At 56.7% G+C, this 23588-nt stretch overlaps 1 protein-coding gene across 2 annotated transcripts in view; it reads right to left on the bottom strand.

Annotated features, from left to right (window-relative positions):
* The window catches only part of DSCAML1 (DS cell adhesion molecule like 1), a 349712-nt gene that overhangs the window by 87906 nt on the left and 238218 nt on the right, over positions 1-23588 (bottom strand). For both annotated transcript variants that reach the window (XM_086679019.1, XM_086679020.1), the window contains 5 exons: positions 16753-16899; positions 10576-10854; positions 6700-6975; positions 4033-4329; positions 2084-2356 (listed from right to left, as the gene is read on the bottom strand). In XM_086679019.1, the coding sequence (XP_086535145.1) occupies positions 2084-2356; positions 4033-4329; positions 6700-6975; positions 10576-10854; positions 16753-16899 (1272 nt within the window). The remainder of the gene's footprint in view (positions 1-2083; positions 2357-4032; positions 4330-6699; positions 6976-10575; positions 10855-16752; positions 16900-23588) is intronic.

Raw genomic sequence — 23588 nt, 5'->3', positions numbered from 1 at the left:
GGCCACAGCCCCATCGTTCCCGGGGCACAACGTGAGGCTTCCCGGCAAGCTACTCCAACCCAGGCTACTGTCTCCGTCGCAGTTGGGGAAATGCTCACCGTCTGGCACTGTGACAGGTGGTGGGTGCACAAGGATGTATGTGACACGGTCCCTGTGCATTGGCGAGCATGAGCCCCGGTGACAAGGAGCGAGGGAGAGAGGTACTGACCACGCCTTTTGCTGCTACTGTTCAGTTTTCTGGCTGTCCACCAGACATTTCCACCCGGATCTGCCATTACCACCGATTCTGGAAGGGGTCACACCTTAATGTGTCTGTCTCCCCAGATTCTTCTTTCGCCCAGACTTCCCTCTTCCTGTCGACAAAGCCTTTATTCAATCTCGCTCCAGAAGTCTGGGACCCCCTGCGGCCTTCCCCTGTACCCGGGTCCCTCCTTAGGCCGGGACCCTCCCCCCCCTGCCATTTCTTCCTGCCAATGGGCCCCGGGAGCCACACCAGCTTTCTTTCCTCTCCTGGTTCATGCGTCCCATGGGATACAGAGGGGGCCTCCCCTCCCTGCTGCCCTGGGGTGACACAGATGCCCAGGTGACAGGGGCTCTCAGCACCCTCAGGGACCTCCTCTCTCTTTCAGACTTCCTCTCGGGGTCCCAGAAGTCCTCTTTCTTTATTCCTGAGGTGGAGTGGGGCCAATGTTCCCTCCTCCCCATCTGCCCTCCCCCCAGCTCTGGGTGAGAGCCCGGGGCCTGGAGTTACACAGGCCCGGGCAAAATTTTGGTTCCAGATGACAGTTTACGTACTTCTTGGCGCCCCTCGGCCTTTTCCGCCTTGGGAATTGGGGATAAGATGGTACCTGCCTTAGACAAGTGGGCAGGGGTGGGGTTAAATGAAACAGAGCAAGGAGGGCATCCGGCCACAGTGACTGGGGTGCGATGGGCCCCCCCACAGTGATAGCTGTCTTATTACGACCAAGATTGCCGTCTGGGGCTGGAGACCCGGATGGTGGCCCGGAGACCATAGCGCTTCTCTCCTGCCTCCCACGTGGAGCCCCAGGTGACATCTCTGTGCTCCCAGAGCCTCAGGCTCTCCCAGTGCTCGAACCCACCTTGACCCTTAACCATTTCAGTCAATCACCAACTCTGTCCTCCCAGCCCAGCCGCCTGGCTTTTCTAGACCCCTCCACAGCCAGGCCTGGCAGGACACACTTCCCTATCCTGTCCCCGAGCAACCAGGCCCCCCTGCTCCCACTCACTGCCCAGAAAGTCTCCAGGCCTGGGAGTTCCAAAGAACGTATCTGGGAGGGCGCTTCGTCCACACACCCACACGGCCCCAGAGCCAAGGGGACAGTCGTCAGTTACTCACACGTTCCTTCCTTTCCTTAGTTCGGTTCATCCGTTCACTTAATCCACAGGCATTTCCTGAACGGCCACCAGGGACCAGACACTGTGCTGAGTACCTTTGCATAAAACGTATCCCAACCGAGTGAGAAAGAAGGGCCTGGGCTGGAGGAGGTTTCCAAAGTCCCAGGCGGTGCTTTGTAGACCTCAAGCGGCGTTAGCAGGTGGAAGCTACCAGCCGGTCCCGTAAGAGCAGCCTGAGCTGGCCAAGCTGTGCCCCAGGAGGGAGTCAGGGCACCCACTCTGTGTCCCCTCCACCAGCGTCCTGCCGCTTCTGCTCTCCTGGCTCCTGCCTCTCGCCCCCTCTTGTTGGACTGAGTTCTCGCTGGCTCCCTGCTGACGTCATGTGGCTCCCCATTGCCCACCATCTCTGCCCAGGGCCTCTCGTCCAGACGGTGACCAGGCCCCTCTCTGTGTGTCACTGTCCCCCCCCGCCCCGCCCCTCACGCCTCATGGATCAGACCCGCATTGTCCTGTAGACTGCGGAGGGATCCTAGGTGCACAGGTACTCCTGACCTTCTCTGTCTCCCTCCAATCTTCCACGCCCCCCCCCCCTTTCTCCCAAACACCCGGTCGGGACTCTCTCTTCCTCCACCTTCCACTGACTCAGGACTGCCTGAGCACCCAGCCAGGGAGGCACCCCACAGTCCTGGGTGACCAAGTGGTCTCTGGGTCTGGGGAGGGGGCCTACCTTTGACGGCCACGTGGACACTCTGGCTGATGGACAGCTGGGGCTGGATGAGAACGCTGCACAGGTACTCGCCCTCGTCCATGCCCTTCTGAACATCGGTCAGCTTCAGGGTCCCGTTCTCGAACACCACCTGGCGGTGGTTGTCGGGCAGCAGTAGGGCGTCCTTATACCACTTGATGGAATAGTAGGGGTAGCCGATGACCCTGCAGTTGACAAGGGTGTCCCGCCCGGCGACAGCTGTGATGTTCTTCATCGCCCGGATGCTGGGGGGGCCTGGGCAGGAGTCAGGAGGGACAGGGGGTGTGGTTAGCCAGGGACAGCCGGAAGCTGCCCTGGGACTCTCTTCTCAGTCGCTTGGCTCTGAAACTATCGGGGGATGGAAATTCGGGGGGGGGGGGAGGGAGGGGAGCCTTTACTGCAAGGCTCAAGGCAGAGGCTGGACCGGGGCGGGGGCAGTCTTGGTCCCTCCAGGACTCCCCGTTACTAGCTTCAAAGAGGTGCAAACAGACACGCTCCATTCGTGCCTGGGACCAGAATCCATCCCTCTGAGGGGACGGGGTGTGTGAGCCAAGGGAAGCCTCGGCAGGAAGTGACCGGGACTCGGGAGGACGGGTCCTCGTTTACAAGATTCAGATTTGGGGGTCCCGGTGGACATGGGGAGATTTGGCTATTTTCATTCAACTTGCTCATCATGGTCTGGAACCAAAAAGGATCTTGTATACGTTATATATTTAAAGGACAGTAGGAAGGTCTTCGTTGGATGAGCCGATGACTTTTTTCCAAACAGGTTAAGCGCATTTTGTGGGTCCCTGAGAAGGGGCCTTAAACGAGGGGCTCTGATCGCACTGACTGTGGGGAGGGGGTGTCTTCAGCTGGGTCGCCAGGCAGGTGGCAATGTGGGGGTGGTAAAGAGGGCTCAGAGGCCACCAGGCAGGGTCAATGCTGGAGTGGGTACAAGAAACTCCAAGCTTCAGGTGCCTCCTGAGAAGACGAGGGACTGGACCAGGGGATCCCGGGACCCTGTAGCTCTAAGCCTTCCCATGTGAAGAAGGCAGGAGGGTGGCCAATGGGAGCCCACCTTTCTCATGTGGGGGTTGGAGACCTGACACAGGTGAATTTAGTGGGAACCGCTGCTCTCCTTCCTGTGCCCGTGGCAGCCACCCGTGCCCTCCCTCCTCCTCCTCCTGTGCCCTTGGGTTAGGAGTCCCTGGAGGGGCCAGATGAGGACCGTCTCACCCACAGGGCTGCAAAGCTTCTGAGGGGGCCCTTGTCACCACAGTGACTTGGAGAGCTGAGGTATGGGGATGATCATCTGAGGACTGCTTCCCCCACTCCTGGGGTGTCTGCCACGGGGCACCCCCGCCCAGCCTGAGCCTCCCGCTCTTGATGGCTTGGGCCTCGGGGGGGAAGAGGGGACGGCAAACTGGGGGGGGAAGACAGTGTGCTTGCTCCCGGCTGCTTACGCCTCCTGCAGCATTCGAGGGCCGGCTCGGTGTGAGGACGCTGGGAGCACAGCTCTGATGGACACCCCCATCAAAGGTCAAGCCTGGCCCCACTGCCCCATCCTTGTCCTTGTCCTTACAAGGCCCTGGTAGGGCTGGTGGTTGCTATGGGGTGTGTCGTGTACCCGGGGCCAGAGAGTCTTGATGGGGAGGGTTGGGGTAGGGGGCAGGTCCCACTGGAGGAGGAGAAGGGGGAGGAGGAGGGGACAAGAATGCAAAGGGTGGGGGTGACCGTACCACACACACACACACACACACACACACACACACACAAGGATGATGGGGTTGTGGAGGGCAGGGAAGAGGGGAGAAAGAGAGGAGAGAGACCTCTACTAAAATCAAAATGACAGTTAATAATAAGTACTAATCACCACAAGAATGATGGTAACCACAGAGATGGCAAAGGAACTCAAAAGCCTATTCTGATATTTAAATGTAGACAGGCACCTCTTACGTTTATTCGCGCCTGATATTCAGCACTGCCCACCGAGTTCCGCGCCGTGCACCGGTATACGCCCCCGTCGCGGATCTGGGGGCCCGTGACGTTCATGTGGCTGATGGTGGTGCCGTCGGACATGGTGTGCTGGTTGGTGCGGTGGCTCCCGTCCCGCACGATGGGCTCGTCGTCCAGGGCCCAGGTGACGGTGGGGGGCGGGGCGCCCTTGGCTGCACACATCAGCGAGAACTGCTCCCCGGGGTTGACCACCTTCTCGCTGAAGGACGAGACAATGCGGGGCGTGCCATCTGCAGGGAGAGAGGAGCCCCCCCCATGAGGGTCACGGAGCCACAGAGAGACCGCCAGCCAGGCCACCCCGCCCTGGCAGAAGGGGAGGAGACAAAGCGGATGCTGACGACAGTGATCACGACAGAGCTCCCATGGACACCGACTCATGTGCTATCCACACAGCCCTGTGACGTGCCCATTACTCCAGCCCACGATTTAGGACTCCTGGATTTGAATCCTCCTGCAGCCACTCGTGAGCTCTGTGTCTTTGGGGAAGCTGCTCAACTTCTCTGAATCTTCCCATTTCTTATCTGTGGAGGATGGAGATATTGGGGACAGCCACTCTACCCTCCTCATACTGATGCTGGGAGGTCGAAACGGGTGACTGCGTTAAAGATGCTTTGCGGGGCGCTTTTGTAAGCGCTCAGTGAATGTCAGCTCCTGTCGCCTTTTCTTTTTCTGCCTCTCGCCTCCCTGCATTAGTAAAGACGATGGGGCTCAAGAACCCCGTGTGGAACCAGGACCTGACTGGGCCAGACCCTCAGAGTCTGATTCCAGCCCTCATTCCAGCAGGTGGGAGCTGGGGTGCTGTGGTCCTGTTAGCAAAGAGCCTGAAGTTTGAGGCTTAGCTGCTGCCCAGAGGCACTGGTGCATGTGTGGGGCTGGAACTTAAGTCTCGGCTAGCTCAGTAACCCTGGACAGGACAATCAACCCTGCCGCCCTACCTTCCTCCATGGAACAGGAGGCACGTAATTCCTGACCCTGGCCATCCTTCCACACAGGCTCGTTGTAAAGGATTAAAGTACGTGTTATGCACTTTAGCAAGTAAAAACCGAAACAAACATTTAGAAGAAGGTAAGGCAAATGTAACATGGTGTTTTACATCCCACCCACATTTCACACTAAGATGCTGACGTTAATCTGGTCTGCCAGTCCCCAGCTCCATTTCTGGGGGAGACTTTTACCTAAAATACGGAAAGAGCCTGGTGCCTGGCAGAGCCTGGGACTCCGCACTAGGGGTCACAGCCGTCTCAACCCCCCCCCCCCCCCCGCCACCACTTCCTTTCCTGAACTCTCTCCCTTTCTGGCTGCCCCTCCCTCCCCACTCTCTGCCCTTCCCACCAGCCTCATTTCCCACATCCCTACTCCGGACCAGCCATCAATGGCTGTCCTCTGAGAAAATGCACGGTGTGGGGAGTCAGTTAGTCAGGGAGTCCCCAGAGATGTAAGGGGCCCATCTTGAACTGCTCTGTGCCTGCCTTCCGTGCTTCCTCGTGAGGAAGAGAGGCCAGGATCTGGCTGGACAAGAAGAGGCAGGGGCTGAGGGAGGGCGGCACTTTACTGGGCACTGTCCTAGGGTGAGGGATAAGGGGATGCCTAGTCCCACAGCTAGGAATGAGGACCCACAGGCTGTGACAGGTAGACCTGTGGGGCTTGCCTGGGTTTGGTGCCTTTGTTACTACAGTGAAAAATCCTTGGAAGCAATAGGATTGAGGGGTTTTTGTTGTTGTTGCTTTTGTAGCAACAAAGGAGCCCGGAAACCACTAAATTTATTGGTAAGGATAGGGTCTCTGCTAACCCCCATTGTATCTTTCTTCTTTGTGCAGATAAGAAAAAGATGCCTCCTCTGTGTGGTCACAGCCTGGTGCCAGGGCTCACGGCTTGGCAAGTGGGATTCAAGCTGGATTTCAGTCCTTACTCTTGGTCCGGCCCTCTTGGTTGGGCGCTTTGTGCAGTGAACAACCTGGACAACCATACATATGTGCCAGGTGAGGAACCCTGGGTGGTAGTAAGTAGCTTTACAGGGAGAGAGAAGCAAGTGAAAACCCAGGTCTGTGATAAGAAACAGAGCCTGCTGTGAAGAAGCCTCGGTCATGGAGAGGATTCAAAAACCCATGAGGCTGGCAAGAAAGGCAGAGAATGGGGAGAGAAGGACAGCTAGAAAAAGAGGGCTCAGGGAAGAAGGCAGAGGAGGGGCCAAAGGCAGTGACTCCTGGTGGGCAGTCCCGGGGCCTTGGTGAGACTGAAAGCCTTTGAGATCCTAAAGAACACTCCTTTAATAGTAAGATTCTGGCGATTTCGGAGGGCAGGGGCAAGATGGCCCGGTGATTAAGAGACTTGAGTTCAGATCCCAACTCTTGACTCTTGGCAGAGCTGAATGACCTCGGGCAAATGACTGAAGCCTCAGTTTCCTCAACTATAAAAATAGGGAACTTAAAAAAAAAAAAAGCATCTCCCCACAGGGCCCTTGGGAGGAGGAACTAAGCCAGGCACCTGCCTGGACGGATGTCTGCTATCAGGAGGGGAGGGAGGCAGCCTGGGGCAGGGCACCTTCCGGCCAGGCCCCAGGGGGTCCTGAACCCACCCCTGTGCTGGCTGCCCCAGCTCACCCTCCAGCACAATGATGGCGAAGTCCTGTGCGGTCTGGGCCTTGCGGGTGGCGAAGCACTGGTAGGCCCCAGAGTGGCTCTTCTGGGCCGAGGTGATGAGCAGCGTCTCGTTGCTGAGCCCGCGGATGGAGACGGCCTCGTCGGGCAGCACCAGCTCAGTGTTGCGGTACCAGCGGATGGTGAACTCCGGGGAGCCCAGCAGGGCACAGGACAGGATGACCGTGCTGCCAATGCCGGTTTTCAGCTTCTTTGGTGTCAGGGTCACGTGAAGGGGGTCTGGGCCAAGCCAGTAGGGGAGGGGTGAGGGGGAAAGGTGGGGGGAGGAAAAGAAAAGAGAAAGGGCTTACCGTGGAGCAGTGTGGCTGGGGGTGGGCTGGGGGAGGCCCTGGTTCTGTCTCCAGACTCCTGGTGAGGGGGACCGGGCCGAGTGAATTCCCTCTCTAGACCTCAGTTTACCCGTCTGTCAAATGTCAGCGTCAGGCCAGAAGATCGCTCTGTACCTCTTGTGATGACGGCCTGCACTTTCTCGATGTGCGCGTCGGTGGGGGGGGGGGGGGCCGGGGAGCACCCTTCAGCTCATAAGGAGGACGGGAGATTGGCTGGCTCGTCATCTCCCCTGACCCCCACCCCAGAAACCAGGGAGGCCCCCGGGGCCCTGCCACCTGTCTCTCCCACCCATACAGGTAACCAATTTACATGCACCAGGACTCTGCTCTTCACCCCCACCTCCCCTGCCCTGCTGCAGGTCCCCAGCTCCCAGCCCGCAACCATCCTCCTCCCTCCCTGCGTCCCTCCATCCGTTCTCTGTGCTGTGGCTGGCCACTGCCCTGCTTGGAATGGCCATGGTGCCCAACAACTCCGTGTGGCATTCAAGGCCACCGGGGCTCCTGAGGACCTGCCCCCCCTTCTCAGCTCCACACTCCTCGAGCAGCAGTGCCCTGTCTGGGCACCCTGGGCTATTTCTTGCCCCAGAGGCTCCACCTAGAGCATTCTTTGTCCCCTTTGCCTAAGGCCTACTCATCCTTCACACTGCGCTCAGGACATCTCTGCCAGGAAGACTTCCTAGATACCACTCCCGTCCCAGGCTGGGTCAGGACCCCTCTTCTGGGCCTCCCTGTGTGTAACTAGGACCACACAAAGCACGTGGTCTCTTAATCACTTCTCTGTGTCTGTCTCTCCCTCTGGGTGGTGAGCACTTGAGAGCAGAACAACGTCTGTCACCTTCCATCTCTGCCCCAGGCTGGCCTCTCTCCCCAGATCCCCGTGGGCTTGGGGTTCTCTATAGGAGAACCCTATACAGGACCCCCCGTGACGTAGCCTGGAGGGTAGGGGACCCCAGCCTGGCTGGGCGGGGTGTAGTCAGAGCGCACAGCAACCTGCTCACGCTGACTTCTCCCGTTCTCCCCGAGTCCCCGCCCTGGAAACGCCAGTGCACACGAGGCAGGTAGCATCCCATGCGTCCCAGTCCCCAGCTGCGGCTCCCACCTTGCTGCCCTGCACACTTGGAGACAAGATGGGCAGAGGCTTGGGGGGCAGAATGGGTAGTGTGTGTGTGAAAAGCATGCTTTCCTGTCTATGGCCCCGGCAGAGAGGGGCAGGCAGAGAGGACGGAAGGCAGAGAAAAGTTATGTCACTTTCCCTTGAACCTGGCTGTCCAGCTGAGCCCAGTGTGGGAGGAAGATGGGCAGCTGAGTGTCAGAGGGGGAATGAGGCGCACCTACATGTACAAGCCAGCTGGGGTGTGCCCATGGCTGGGGGCGGCCACTCGGACGTCCGGGCGCGTGTGCCGGGATGTGAGCATGTTGGCAAGTAGCATGGGTGCCTGTGTGATGTGTATGGGTACGGTATACGTGGGCATGTACGTACGCAGAAACGGGCATGTGAACTTTCAACCCACCTGCCTGAACGTGTGCGTACGTGTGCGTGTGTCTACGTGTGTATGTGAGTATCTGCTCGCCTGTGTGTCCTGAGGCGGGAGCTGTGAACACCACATTACCCAGAGTCAGGCTTGCTAATTTTCCGAGGACTCAGAGGTGTGCCGCCCTCCTGACCTGTGCCCTGAGACAGCGTGTGTGTATGTCTGTGAGCATGAGATGAGAGAGAGAGACAGAGAGAGAGAGAGAGAGAGGAGAGAGAGAGAGAGACAGTGTGTGTGTGTGTACCAGGAGGGTGGGGAACAGGGGGGAAGGCATATTGAATGATTTGGGACAATACTTAGGGCAAGGAGTGGGGTATCAGCCCTGGTCCCTCCCCCTGTCTGCCCTGCTGGCTGGGGCACGTTAGCACGTGAGGAGCCCCCGTCCCCTGAAACGGGGCTGTAACCCAAGCATCTGCATCATGCGCCGTCACTCCCACAGTGTTTCCTGCTCTTCCCACTTCACACGTGTTCACACGTGGGGGGACTTCTTCCCAGCACTGCATGCAGATGATAAACGTACCCCCACTGTCAAGATGCCCTCGTCTATGGGAAGGAGACGGGGTCACATCTGGGCTGAGGACGACAGGAGACCAGGCCCGGGAGGCCAGCCCGGCGGGGAGAACATCCGGGGGTCTGCAGACCTGCAGCTCTATGCTCTTGACATGGGTGGGGGTGGGGGTGGGGGTGGGGGTGGGGGTGGGGCGGGAGGGCTTCCCTGCTCAATCTTTATGACGGAGGGAACTTCTCTGCAGGATGGGAGCTGGATCCTCTCTGGACGGCCTCCTCCCACTGCCCAGGTTGAGTGACCCTCACGATGCCGTTCAGTACAACATTCAGGGCCTCAGGCTATGTTGTTGCTCTGCAGGAGTGAGATTCCCCAAGGGTCTCCAAATCCCAGGCAACCTACTGCCCACGCCCTTCCTGCAGCCCAGACAGCAGGCAACTCAGAGAGTCGGCCTCTGGATTCCAGGGCTGGAAGGGGCCTCTCCACTTTGCCGACAGGGAGCCCCAGGCCAGGTCACACGAGGCGGGGGTGGGGGGGGGTTCTCTGGCACCGACCCCTCTGCCCACCTGGGGGCTCAGCAGCAGCAGGGGTCTGCTAAGGCTTTCCACTCTCCCCAGGGGCTCGCTGGACCCCAGGAGGCCCGGGGATCTGGGATGGGGGAAGGAACAGGCAGGACCAGAGCCGATGCCCTGCTGGTAGGTCCTGGGAAAGTTGCCTTGGTCAGTTATGCCTGTGTCTGATCTGATTGATCAGTGCCCCGCTCAATTATTGCTAAATATTCTGAATATTGTCTCTGATGGGATACATACATCCTCTCTACTGGATTAACATCAGCACTGCTTAGACTAGTTCAGACACTCCCTTCTCCCAACAGGCCAGGAAGCGCTGTGAGCTCACTACGTCACTGTCACCCTCATGGTTCCTTCTTACCCTCGTGACCTCAGGAGGCAGGAAGCTCCCGGGATCATTATCCCATTTTGCGGAAGAGGACACTGTGGTGGTGATCACCGTTATGTGATTTGCCCAAAGTCGGTTACTCTCTGATAAAACCAGGACCAGGGGCGCCTGGGTGGCTCAGTCGATTAAGTGTCTGACTTCGGCTCGGGTCATGATCTCATGGCTCGTGAGTTCGAGCCCCATGTCAAGCTCTGTGCTGACAGCTCGGAGCCTGGAGCCTGCTTCTGTGTGTGTCTCTCTCTCAGCACCTCCCCCCACCCCCCACTCATGCTCTGTCTGTCTCTCTCAAAAATAAATAAACATTAAAAAAAATTAACACCAGAGCCAAAAGCAGACCTTCTGATTTCAAGCCCAGAGTTTTCTGGGGTGTGAAACTGTCTTCCCAAACCAGGGGATTATCCCCTGGGGCCGGCCAGAGGCAGGTGCGGTCCCTCCCTGTCACACCGCAGTGCTCTCAAAGGTTACTGGGGCTGGAACAGGGGCTTCTCCCACTCACCAATGACTGTGAGGGTGCCTGTGGCCTCTGCTGAGCCAAAGGTGTTGGTGACCTCACAAATGTAGGTGCCGCTGTCCTCAGTCCGCAGGTCACTGATGGTCAACCCTGTGATGCGTTTGGTCCAGCGGCTGTCGGCCGGGAGGGGGCGGCCGTCCTTGAGCCAGCGGATGGCAGGGATGGGGTAGCCGGAGGCCGTGCAGGGCAGCTCCACGGTGTGACCGGCCCACACTTCCTGGGAATGGAAGCCGTCCAGGATGGTGGGGATCGACTCGGCAGGGTCTGGAAGGCAGAGAGCATCAGTGGCCCTGGCGAGGCCTGAACAGGATGAATTGGGGGTGGGGGTGGGGAGGCAAGCCCCCAACAGGCACCTGCTACCCCCGGATGGCCCGGTGTGGACAAGACCTCCTGATGTCCCCTGGGCCTCGGACTCTGGCCCAAGCTCTCCTACTCGGGCCGGACATAGGTCCTGAGAATCATGACTGGAAGCAGGGGCTTGTGGGGGAAGAGGCTGGGGAGGGCAGACTAGGCTAGAGTGACAGACAGACAGATGGAACAACGGAAACAGCGAGAGGTGCAGAGAAGGAGAGGGTGTGTGTGAGAGCTCCCTTCACAGAAACAGTGCCTGGAGTCTGGCCCAGACCCAGGAGCAGTCATACATACACTGTGACACGAGAATCAGGACTTCTCGAATTTGCCATTCTTGTGAAGTCTTGCTCTGGGCCTCAGACTGGACTGGGGGTGCCCTTCAGGGATGCGGGGACAATCTGCCCTGTACTGTCTCCTCCCACCCGCAATCCTGGCAAACTCAGAGAGGGCCGTGCATTTCCATCTGCACCCAGAAGGATCCAGAAGTTAAGCCTTCTGCAAACCACACCTGCCGTCCCGAACGATTCTCTATTTTGCATTCCCATACCAAAAGAAACCAGTGGCTGCCGGACCCGTGGCCCGGAACCACAGAAGACCCAGGCCCCTGGCTGGCAGGGTTCTGTGTGTGATGCTGTGACATTTCTGAGTGGTGATCTGGCTGCTCACAGCCTCGTTCTTACCCTCAGAGGCCTCCCCGAGTTTTCTGCCTTGGGGGACCTCCTCCTGCTCTAAAACCTGCATAGGCTCCCCTCTACCTCCATGATACAACTCACACTTCTTATCCTGAGTGAGGCCTGCTACGATGTGGGGTCCGGTCCCGGCCAGGTCCCTGGCCTAGGCTGCCCTCACCTACCTCCTCGTGGCAGTGGTTTCCACTGGTGTCATGCTGTGTCCCCACACTGCCCTCCCCGCCGGATGCCCAGCCTCCCGCTCTGCTCGGCCGATGCCTCTTCATCTTTCACAAACCAGCTTCTGTGTCGCCCCTTCTGGATGCCCTCCTCCCCCCGCCACTCTCATTGCGTCCCCATAGACTTTCTTCCTCTTTTATTTTCAAACAACCTTTTCTTGTTGTAATGAAAGGGCGAAAAAATGTAACACACGCACACGGCAAAACTTCAGAAAGTAGAGAGAGGCATGAGGGCATGAGTGTGAGAGGGAGGCTCCCTCGCCCCTGCCCTCAGCCACCTCATCTCCCTCCCCAGAGGCCCCCACTGTTGCCGCTTCGCCCGGGGCCCTTTGCAACAGCGGTTAGCACCGGGCCACGTATCTGTCTTCTGCAGGAGACCGCCAGCATCTTGAGACAGTGGTGATCCATTGTATCTCCCGTGCCTGCAGAGAGCAGGGCCGTGGCTGTTGAACCATGGACGTCGGGAAGAGGACGAATGGGGGCACTCGGGCACAGGGCGGGCCAGTGGGCTGATTTGCCAGCTTGCAGAGTTTTTATAGGCTCGTAGACTAGGAGAGCTGGCTTAGCAGTCTTGGAGACCACAGACAGGGGAGGACCCTGAGACCAGAGAGGCGCGGTGACCTATCCAGGATCACACTGCAGAGCCTGGATCACCGGCCATGGTCTCCCTGACCCTTGCTGAGAAAATGGAGCCCGAGATGGAATAATCTAATACGGACTTTTGCTCCAGAGCGAACGGTGAGAGCGGCAGACGCCCCCCACCCCCCCCCCCCCCCAGCCCCTCCTTGACTGATGGCAAATTTCTCCCGTCATCGGCGCATCTCCCTTGGAGAAGGGTTGGGCTAGGAATGCTCTCTGGGGGAAAGACTTTCTCGAAGACTCTCTACTCCCTCCCTACCGTTCGTAGCTCTTCCGAGGGAGCCTGGGCTGAGGATCAGGACAGCGCAGTGCCGGTGCGGGTCACGGATAAACTGTGTGACCGTGGGTGAGTCCTGTTGTGTCCCAGCGCCAAAGAGCTTGGCCGAGCAAAACCACTATGCAGATGTGCCCGGCAATTACTGTTTGGCACCCGCCCTCCCTCCCCACCAGCGTCTGCGGCCTCTTCCCCACACAACCCTGTGGGAACGGTCGGGATAAACAAACCCGGTGCCAGGCAAGAATTACTCAATGTGACACTTAACTGATGCAAAATACACAAATTCCGTGGCACAGCGCAGAATTTACAAGCGGAGGGGCCGACGGGGCGGTGGAGGAAGGGGCGGGGGGAGGGAATTAATCACCGAGTCTCAGGCGTGAAATTAAATTCTGAGGGAAAGAAACCTCTTTCATTACTCCGGAGCAGAAGTAAAATGCTGCGGCGTGTACGGGCGACAGCCCGGGGGGATCGGGCGCTGTCGGGGCTGGTGCAGAGCTGGGGGAGACAGATGGCTGGGCCCCAAGAAATCTCCGGGGGCGTGCCGGGGCTGGAGGGCTGGGGGTGCCCCGGGGAGGCTGCTGGGACCTCCCCCGGTCGGACGAGCAGCGCTGCCCCGGAGAGGCACCCTGAACACGGCTTCCGCACCTGACTTCGCACTCCCCGAGCTGGGGCGCCCTGGGCTAGTCCGCCAGCCTCTCTGGTCACTGGTTTCCTCTTTATAAATGCAGATAATGTCTATTCCACGGAGTTAATACTCGCGGAAGCTCCTGGTAAACGCTAAACAAGCACGTACATGCACAGAATGGTTGTTTCGGGGGTGCGTTATAGGGGGCTCGGGCTACTCTTGTCACTGCCTCCTTCACCTTGGACAATACAGAAAAATGGCTCTCCTCCCCTTCCCCAACACAGGCACTTTGGAAGGGAGGAGGAATACTAACGCAGCAACAAAAGGCCACTGCCAAAACAGCGCTCCCTGCGGGGCAGAGCCCAGACTAAGCCTTTTCCATCTGGTATCTATTCTTCCCAGCAACCCCCGGGGGCGGGGTATGTTTTGTCGCTCCCATTTTACAGATGAGGAAGCTGAGGTTTGAGACGTCCCTTCGTTTGGGCCAACTTGCACGTGGTGAGGCTAAGCCTAAACCTTGGCCTGGATTCAGAGTCCTTCCTTCCCGCCCTCTGTATCCAGCTCTGCGAGGACCGAAGGGTATGGTGGAGGCCCTCGTCCGATGACCATCAGAGACACTCTGCCACGTGGGTCCTTCTGCTCCTTCCTCTCGCCTTAGGGCCTGGGCAGACAGGGGCAGCCGTCCCTTGGGGTGCGCGGGCTCAGACCCCCTCCCCCCTGCCCCGGTGCCACCTCTCCATCTGCTGACCTGGAGCTTCTGGCTAGAGAGGGGCCGCACCCTTCCCAGCCACCAGCCGGGGAGCCCTCGGGGGTGCGGGCCACTACAGAGTGAACCGTCTCAGCGGAAACCACGGCCAGCCTCTCTCGTTCAGGACTGACGGAGCCCCGCCTCAAGCCGGAGAGGATCTGCGGTGTGTGGGGCCGGAGGCTGAGGCCCCGAGCTCCCCGACGTGCCCCCCTCGCACCCCCTCTGCACCGCCTTGCTCCTGTATCACTTGCGTTTTTGCCGAGACAAGCAGCTTGCAGATGGCCTTGTCATATCACATCACATCAGGGCCGTGTCACCGGCGGGGCCCCTTCCCCTTGGCTCCCTCCGCTTCCTTCCCTCCAGGTCCCTCCTGCTTCTCTCAGATCTCGTTCACTCTTGACTTCCCCTCTGCCTTTGTCTCTCTGCGTAGGTTTTCTTCGGTTTTCTCCCTGTCCCGGGTCTACTCTGTGCCTGCGCCTCTCCCCTCGTCTGGCCGGGGGCCTCCCTATCTTTACTCCCGTGTCTCTTCGTCTCTGGTGCATCTCTTATTCTCTTCCTACCTCCCCCGCTTCTCCTCACCGCCGGTGGGGAATGGAGACCAGAGGGAGAACGGCTGGCATAACCTCCAGTCTAAAGAGTGTCTTCTTTGAGACACCTGCCCACGCCCCCCCAGAAGTGGAGGTGAGATTGGCAGGATGAAGGGGCCAAGTATGTGTGCTGGAGAAAGAAGCCGGCCTGCAGGAGGGGGATGTCTGCACTGTGCCCACGTTGTATGAGAAGCATGCAGATGAGATGCAAAATAGCATGTAGACAAGTCCCCATAATTTGGAAGGGAAGCACTCCAACACATTTGGGAGCTGGGCTGCAGATTCTGAAGTCCAGCCACGAAGATAGGGCCTCTTAGTACAGTCCCCTTGCCTTCCCGCATGACAGTTTCCCCTGGCATTGGTTAATTCCACAAATATTTACTTAGCACCTACTATGTGCCAGGCATAGGCCCAGGTGCTGGAGACACAGGGGAGAATCGGAGAGCCCCACCCCTGCCCTGCTGGCTCCCACTCTCCTGTTCTTGCCTCCAAACGTGCCGGGCAAATGAGAGAGGGGTCTGGGCTAGAGTTCATCTGGGTCCTCACCAAACCCCAGAAGGTCAGAGTCAGACAGAATCAGAGTGGTCATCTAGTCCAGCTACTTCTCTGGGGTCCCCGAGAGGTCACGTGATTGGGTGAGCCTAGCCTCCACCACCACTGCTCTATCCGTTCACCCTCCCTCCAAAAGCCACTCCAATCCCACCTCCTCAAACAGCAGAGATGGTCAAATTGCAGGTCACAAACCGCGAGGAACTTGTGAAATCCATTTGGTAAGTTGCGACCAGCATTTAAGTAAATCAAAATTGGACAGCATCGAATAGAAAATATCAGAGTGCGTTTAAATGCACATGGTAGGAAATACCAGAGTGCATGGCACAGGTTAGGATAAAAATGTCTATCTGCAGATCGCAGTCAAAAGAGTTTGAAGAAGTACAGTTCCAGAAAGGCACTGATCCTTGAGGGGTACCATGTGTCCTCCTTTACTCTGTGACTGGGGCATGAATGGGGTGTTCAACTGACCCTTCCCATGGGGGTGTCCACACTCTGGACGCAGAGTGTGAGTCCTGGCTTTGCCTCCCACTGGTTAAACAGTTGGGGCAAGTCGCTTGGCTTCCCTAAGATCTGGTTTTCTCACCTGTAAAACACATCGGTGTATACCCCACAAGGCTATCACGGTGCCTAAAGGATAGCAGAGGAGTGAGATCTCTGGCATGCAGGGGACTTAAATAACCGTTAGCTTCCATCCCTCCTAAAAGGTGATAATAATCATTCCTGGGGTGCCTGGGTGGCTCAGTCGGTTAGGTCTCCGACTTCGGCTCATGTCATGATCTCATGGGTTGTGAGTTCAAGCCCCGCATCGGGCTCTGGGCCGAGGGCTCAGAGCCTGGAGACTGCTTCAGATTCTGTGTCTCTCTCTCTGCCCCTCCCTGCTCACACTCCGTCTGTGTCTCTCAAAAAAGATAAAATAAACATTAACTTTTTTTTAAAGTGATGATCATTCCAGAATAAGCATCCTTTATTTAATTTACAAATAGTTTTGCTTCTGAATTCTATTCTGCCTACTTTTAAGCTATAACAAAAGAGACACATGCACTCAGAAATAGGTCAAATAGAATCTTAAAATATATTTAGAGACACGAAGGAAAAAAAACTTCCCCTATCTGATCTAATTTCACCTAATCGTTAACTATGTTTGAATATCAGGTTCTATTTAGGAGCTTCCTGGCAGCAAGGGCAAAAAAAGGAAACAGAAGATGGATTCCATTAACTCTCATTATCTGATAAATGGCAACACATCAGTTCTTCAGGTGAGCTCGCTTCCTTAGGTACAGACTCTGAAGTTCTTACATGAAGGGCCCTCCACACCAAGCTGGACGACTTCTGCCCCAGGAGGTCCTATGTTTGTGTTCCTTAAGCTCCTTCTCCGAGGCTCCCGACTGCCTAGATACACAGCAGCCTTCCCGGTCCCTGGTGCGGACGTGCCCACCCCAGGGCTGGGCTGGCGCCCGCTGCAACCCCCTCACCTACCTGTCACAGAGAGGCGGGCCCCATTGCTCTGCCGGGTCTCCCCGCTATATTTGTGCTTGGTGATGCAGCGGTAGGTGGAGAGGGCGTCCTCTTTCTGCACGTCAGAGATGTACAGCCCGCCGTGGTGAGTAATAAAAAACCTGTTTTCTGGAGACAGAATCAAGATATAATCCTTTACTCCCTTGGCTGGGCACACCACCAGAAGCAACTCAGGCCGGCAGCCGGCCTTTCTCCCAGAACCGTTATTCCTTTCAGTGTTAGATGCTTCAGAGTTTTATAGAAGCATAGTAGGCTTTAGGGTCAGACCGAGACCTGGGCTCCAAACTGACTTGTCCACTTATCAGCTGTGTGATCTCGGAAAACTTACTTAACTTCTCTGAGCCCTATCTGTACAACGGGGTGCAAATAACACCTCGCGGGGTGGATATAAGGATTAAAAATAATAATAAAGTGGCACATAGCAAGTGAGGGTCAGCGTCACCTGGTGAATGTCAGTCCTCATCTCTCCTATGTCTGTGCAAAAGCTTGCAAAGCTCTCTCACGTCCATCGCTCATTTGCCCTTACAACCGTTTGTGCGTCCTCTCCATTTTCAGGTCACACAGCCAGTAAGCAGAGCAGAACTCAGCCTTCTGGTTCCCAGCTCTGTGTACTAAACCAAACACAAGCCTAAATCCCTTTCTCTCGATTTCAATCGTATATTCACTCATCAAACAGTTACTGAGGCCAAGCTCTGCCACTAGTAGGGATATAGAGATCCAGATACACAGTGCTAATTCAACACACAGTTCTCGAATGCCCGTTTTGTGCAAGGCGCAGGTGCAGGCACTGTGCTTTCCTTTTCCAGGTCCTACTGTCAGGACTCGGCAGGGCAGCCAGAAGGACAGGCAGTAAGACACCCATTTTGCTGATGGTGACATATGACTCCACTTAGAGATGGAATGGGTTTCCAAGGTCCTGGGGCAGACCTTGAATTTGAGCTAGTGAGCGCTGATTTTAAAAGGGGAGAATGTGGACTTGACAGTTGGGGAGGGGCTTGCATTCAGCTTCAGACTCCCCTAAGCTCATGGCAGGGCCATCCCACCCAAGAGCCAGCCAAACTGGGATTGAGAAGCTAAGTTTGGGTCCCTCTGCCTGCTCTCTGGGGGCTAGGCTGCTTCCTCCCGCCTGGGGGCTGAGTGACACCCCCCACCCCCTCAACCCCTGATAAGAGCTCTGATACTGGCTCACTCCCCTATTAGAAATATTCTGGGTGGCTCAGTCGGTTGAGCGTCCGACTTCGGCTCAGGCCATGATCTCGCGGTCCGTGAGTTCGAGCCCCGCGTCGGGCTCTGTGCTGACCGCTCAGAGCCCGGAGCCTGCTTCAGATTCTGTGTCTCCCTCTCTCTGACCCTCCCCCGTTCATGCTCTGTCTCTCTCTGTCTCAAAAATAAATAAACGTTAAAAAAAAAATTAAAAAAAAAAAAAGAAATATTCCGGGTGGCTCAGTTGGTTGAGCATCCGACTTGGGCTCAGGTCATGATCTCGCAGTTTGTGAGTTCGAGCCCCGCGTCGGGCTCACTGCTGTCAGCGCAGAGCCTGCTTTGGATCCTCTGTCCCCCTGGCTGTGCCCCTCTGCTTGTGCTCTCCCCAAAATACATACATATATATTTTTTTAAAAAAAGGAATATTCCGTGACGCCCCACCCACCAAGCACAAGCCTCAGTACCGGGGGACGGGGATCTCACCGGTGACACTTTGCGACAAGGCATGTTGTATGTAGGGCTGAGAAGCTTAAAGTGTCTACCACAGCTTTGACAAGGTTCTCCAGCCTTCCTCGGAGGATCTGTGGCTTCGGCAGCCCCTCCCAAAGTGGAGAGCTCTGACTTTTAGAGAGATCTTCCTGGGTCACAGTTGGTCTCCTCTAGGCTCCCTCCATGGGTCCTGGTTCTACTCATGAGAGCCCCACAGAGCTATCCTGAGCCCGGGTCACTGCCACACTGCCACACACACTGGAAGGGAGCTGTCGTGCCCTTCAGTGTTTCTGTAGCCTAAGCAGCATAGGGGTTTGTGTCTTAGTATTTATTTAATATGGTTTCAAATAACTTCGTCAATCTGGGTGATCTCTTGTTTCTTAATAAACTTTGGTTTGTCTGCACATCTCCTAATCTTCCCGCTCTCCCATACACCTTTGTATAGGACTAGACCTACTATGTGCTACCACTTGGCCAAGTGGCCGGGACCTAGCAACTGGCCTCGCGTGACCAGCGCAGGAGAGGGCTGGACTGCCAACCCCCCCAGCCCAACATGGTTTGCTTCCTAGAGGGGACAGAGCAGGAGTAGAAGGCAGCCCCATCACCCCATGGTCTCACACTCGACTGGCACTCTTGTGTCTGTGAACTGCTGTGAGGACACCTGCCGTCTCTCCACCCTCGGACACCTGGCTGTTGTGGGCCCACACCTGGGATGTCACATGGCTCCCCCGGTGAGTGACGTGTTGCTGCCCCCCCCCCCCCCGCATGCTTGGCCATGTGGCAGGATGCCAGTCCTCTGGACCCCCGCCGTGCCCCTCCGGCACACGGACCACACCTCACAGACCCCCGCTCAGTGCTGTGGGTTAAGAGACGTGGAGGAAAGTGGGAGGGAGCCCAGCCCTGCTGCCGGCAGTCGGAGAGGACCCGGGGGAAGCACAGAGAAAGCCTGGCTTCCCCGCCAGACTCTGAACGTGCTGTTTTGTCTCCATGTTGTGACATCCCAAAGTCAAATGCGGAAGCTCTCCCGTGATTTATTATGTAACTGGGACTGGAATGCAGAAGTATGGGAGGGTGCTGCTGATCAGAAGTACCCGGCCGGGGGCGTGGTGGCGGGGTGAGGAAAAACAGGAAGGACCCCCGATCCGGCACCAGCAGCTTGGCCCCCGTGATCTCGCAGCTCCCCGCACCCCAGGAAGACGGTGCATTTGGTCCTACTGGAATTCGAAGCTGGGAAGGGGTGCTGCGGTGATGTGGTGGGGAGCTGGGGTTTCTATAGCAACAAGCAGCTGCTGCATCTGATGTTTCACATCCTTCATTGTCCTCATTTCCCCCCTCCCTTCCCCCCTTCTTGTGCATATTTAATTGCAGTAACGTTTCCAGACACAGTGTATCGTTCCTCCTGAAACAAAGGCGGGCCGGCCGCAGCCAGGGGGATGCACAGTGCTGGAGAGAGGGGACGGAGAAATCAGGGTATTATGTTAATCCCCCCTGGGGGCGGGGGGGCTTGTGCAACATCAGTTCTGCATGTTTGATGAGAATCAGATGACGGGCCCTGCTGGGGAAGGGAAGCAGCAAGAGGCCTGTGGAGTGAGCGGCAGGCGGCGTTGGGCGGGGGAGGCACAGCCAGCTGGTGGGGGGTTCAGAGGGGCCAGGGCCCCACAAAACGGCTGGCTCTCCGATGGGGTGCCCTGGCAGTCGGGCAGCCCCCACCCTGCACTCCAAATGGGACCAGCCATCCCTGGAATGGGTAGAGGAGCAACTTATCCTAGACCCTGGCCCCTTCCGCCAGGGGGTAGGCTGGGTCCAGCCGGAGGAAGGACAGAGTGGCAGCCGGGACCACTGGGTCCAGCTTGCATCCTGAGGCCACGTGGGAATGCGTGTCTGGGGTCATGTTTGGTCGACACCAAGATGGGGAGGTACGAATGGCATTTCGTGGTCAGGGGCCAGCAATGCTGGATATCTTGGGTAATAAATACTGTCCGACCCCAAATGCCAGTAGTGTCCATATGGGTTTACGCAGCAAGATCACTTTCCCTTAGGTGCCAAGCTTGGGACATGAGACCGTGTGCAGGGGTGCCCGGGTGGCTCAGTCGGTTCAGCATCCGACTCGCGATTTCAGCTCAGGTCATGATCTCGCGGTCGTGGGGTCGAGCCCTGCATCGGGCTCTGTGCTGACAGCCAGGAGCCTCCTTGGGATTCTCTGTCTCCCTCTCTCACTGCCCCTCCCCTGCTCGTGCTCCGTCTCTGTCTCTCAAACTAAATAAGTAAGCATTAAAAAAAAAGGACTGTGTCTAAACGTGGACTCTGCCACTGATGCTGCTTGTGTGTCACATGTCAAAGGCCGTGGCTCATCTGTGAACAGGGCCATGACCAGGAAAGTGCTGCGTGCGGTTAAGGAAACCTTTCTTTTTAAAAAAATTTATTTAATGTTTATTTATTTTTGAAGGAGAGCGATACAGAGCATGAGTCGGGGAGGGGCAGAGAGAGAGGGAGACGCAGGATCCGAAGCAGGCTCCGGGCTCCGAGCTGTCGGCACACAGTTGGATGCCGGGCTCGAACTCGTCAACCAAAGATCATGACCTGAGCCGAAGTCGGACGCCCAATCGACTGAGCCATCCAGGCGCCCCTCTTCTTTTTACTGTTACTAAAAATACTCCACCTGCTTCACCATCCTTCTTCCGGATGATCTGGAGCAGGCCTCTCCTTTTTTTAAAGCTGCATATTTACCAAGTACCTAATACATGTCAGGGCAAGGATTTTATACACATTATCTTATTCAATCCCCACAACCCTTTGCAATGGATACTGTTATTTTTACTAACCAACGCACAGAGAGGTTAAATAACCCACCCATAGTCACACAGCTAATAAGTGGCAGAGCCCAGATCGTTAGTCTACTTCTTATGCTCTTCCAAGTCTCGGTGTCGACTGAGTCTTCTAGAATAGCAGCACCTCTCATAGGAACGTATGGTCAGCCAGCCTCTGCTTGGCCGCTTCTGTCAGTGGGGTGGTCACTACCTTACAAAGGAACGCTCATCCGTTCAGTTCAGTTTGGCTTGATTTATCAAGTCTTTCCGGGGCACCCCTCAGTCCTGGACTGGGCTCCCTGGAGAGGTCTTGGACCTAGTCTCTGCTCTTTGGGATTCCACAGTTAGAAGACAATGTCCTACCACCAGGAAGGGGCCCGTTTGGGGGCTGCTGAAGGGTGGGGAGGGGATTCAACGGAGGCCATCGGCGAGAAGAGAAAGATTAAGAGGGGCCAAGCTAGCTGGTGTGGTTGGCCGAGCCCGGGACTGGATTTCGGAGACTGGATTGGAGTCCGGGCTCTGCCACTAATGATGGGGTGTGTACTGGGTTGAAGAGTATCTACCCCATCCCCCCTTCCCCCGCCTCCGCCAAATTAATGTCTACTCAGAGCTTGTGAATGGGATCTTATTGGAAATAAGATCTTGGCCAACACAATCAAGTTAAGGTGAGGTCATACTGGATGAGCGTGGGCCCCGAATCCAGTGTGTTCTTCTAGGAACAGGGAAACTTGAACACAGGCACACGAACATGGGGAGAAGGCCATGGGAAGACAGAGGCAGAGATTGGAGCGATGCGTCTGTAAGCCAACAGATGCAGGCATTGCCAGCAACCCCAGAAGTAGGCAAGAGTCGAGGAAGACCCTCTTCCAGAGCCTGAGGAGGGAGCACATCCCGCCCACACCCTGATTTGGGACTTCTGGCCTCCAGGACTGTGAGGCAGTAAATCTCCCTGGGTTAAGCCGTCAGCTTGTTGCAATTTGCTACGGGAGCCCCGGGCAAGGGCAACCGACACAGGGTGACCTGAGGGGAGTCCGGTCATCTCCCAGGCCCTCAGGTGTCCCGTCTGCAAAAGGAGGAAGAAGGTGGATCCGATGTGTGTCTTTAAGCATGCCTATACGTTAGAATCATCTGAGGAGCTTTTAAATTAAACTCAGAATCTCTGGGCGTGTGGCCTGGAAACCGGTATCCAAAAAAAAAAAAAAAAAGCTTTTCGGGTCATGTAATGTGCAGCCAGGGCACAGAACCACTGGGTGAGATAAACTCCTGGGGCCCCTTTGCTCTGACAACTGATGTCTCTATGATGGCACCAAACTTTGGAGTCTCACTTCTCCTTCAGGAAAAACGACTTAATAAACGGGACTTGTGTCCCAGAGCTGTTGGGAGAGTCAGACGAAATACAGCATGCGAGGGTCCCCAGCACGAACGGCCCCACCTCAAGGAGGTGAGGGGCTCTCAGTCCCCGTGGCCAGGCTTCCTCCAGATTCTCCCCCTGCCCTCTTCCCTAGGAGCTTGGGAATAAAGGGGACCCTCCTCTGCAATTCGGAGGCCCCGCACACAGGTGCTAAAGGAGCCAACGGCATCTTCTCTGTCTTTTTCTAAAAGGTCAGAGAGCCGGGCCTCAGAGACTCCTGAGAGCTGCAGGAGCCTCGGAGAGAGGATGATAGAAACCTCGGGGCTCCTGGTGGCTCCAGAGGGCCGTGAGGGGGAACAGCTGCCCTCTACAGAGGCGCGGCCTCTCTCTGCTCTCAGAGGCAAGTGTGAGGGGAAGTTTTGTGGGGAGAGGGTGCCGGGCAGAGGAGGAGGAAGGACCGAGGGTTTTTCGGGAAGGTGTGAGCTGTACGGGTCCTACTCAGGCCTACTCCGAATGCCACAGGGACAGCAGCTGCCAAACTGGCTCCTGCTTTGGCCTCTGCCCCTCCTCCAACCGTGCCCAACCCGCAGCCAGAGTGATGCTCTATAACCCAAGTCGGATTATGTGGCTCCTTTGCCCCAAACCCTCCAATAGTTTCTCATTTCACTCAGGGCTGATGGCCAAATAGGTGCCCTAGAAATAAATCTTTCTAGAGTGAATGAAAGAAAGAAAGAATGAATGAATGAATGAATGAAACTTGTCCAAACTCTAAGGTAGTTTTATCCCCATTCCACTCACGAGGAGACGGCCGCTCAGAGAAGTCAGATAATTCTACCTCCTCCAAGAAGCCTTCCCAGGCTTCCACTGCCATTTCTGAGTGTTTCTACATCTGGCAAACCTCTTGCACTGCTCGTCCCTGTTCCTGCTGTATTCAACGAGATTTTTAA

Source organism: Puma concolor, chromosome D1 (genome assembly GCF_028749965.1).
Source record: "Puma concolor isolate L17-30 chromosome D1, mPumCon1.1.hap2, whole genome shotgun sequence".
Taxonomy (NCBI): domain Eukaryota; kingdom Metazoa; phylum Chordata; class Mammalia; order Carnivora; family Felidae; genus Puma; species Puma concolor.
Note: the sequence above shows the minus strand (reverse complement) of the source record. Positions and strands in the feature narration are given on the sequence as shown.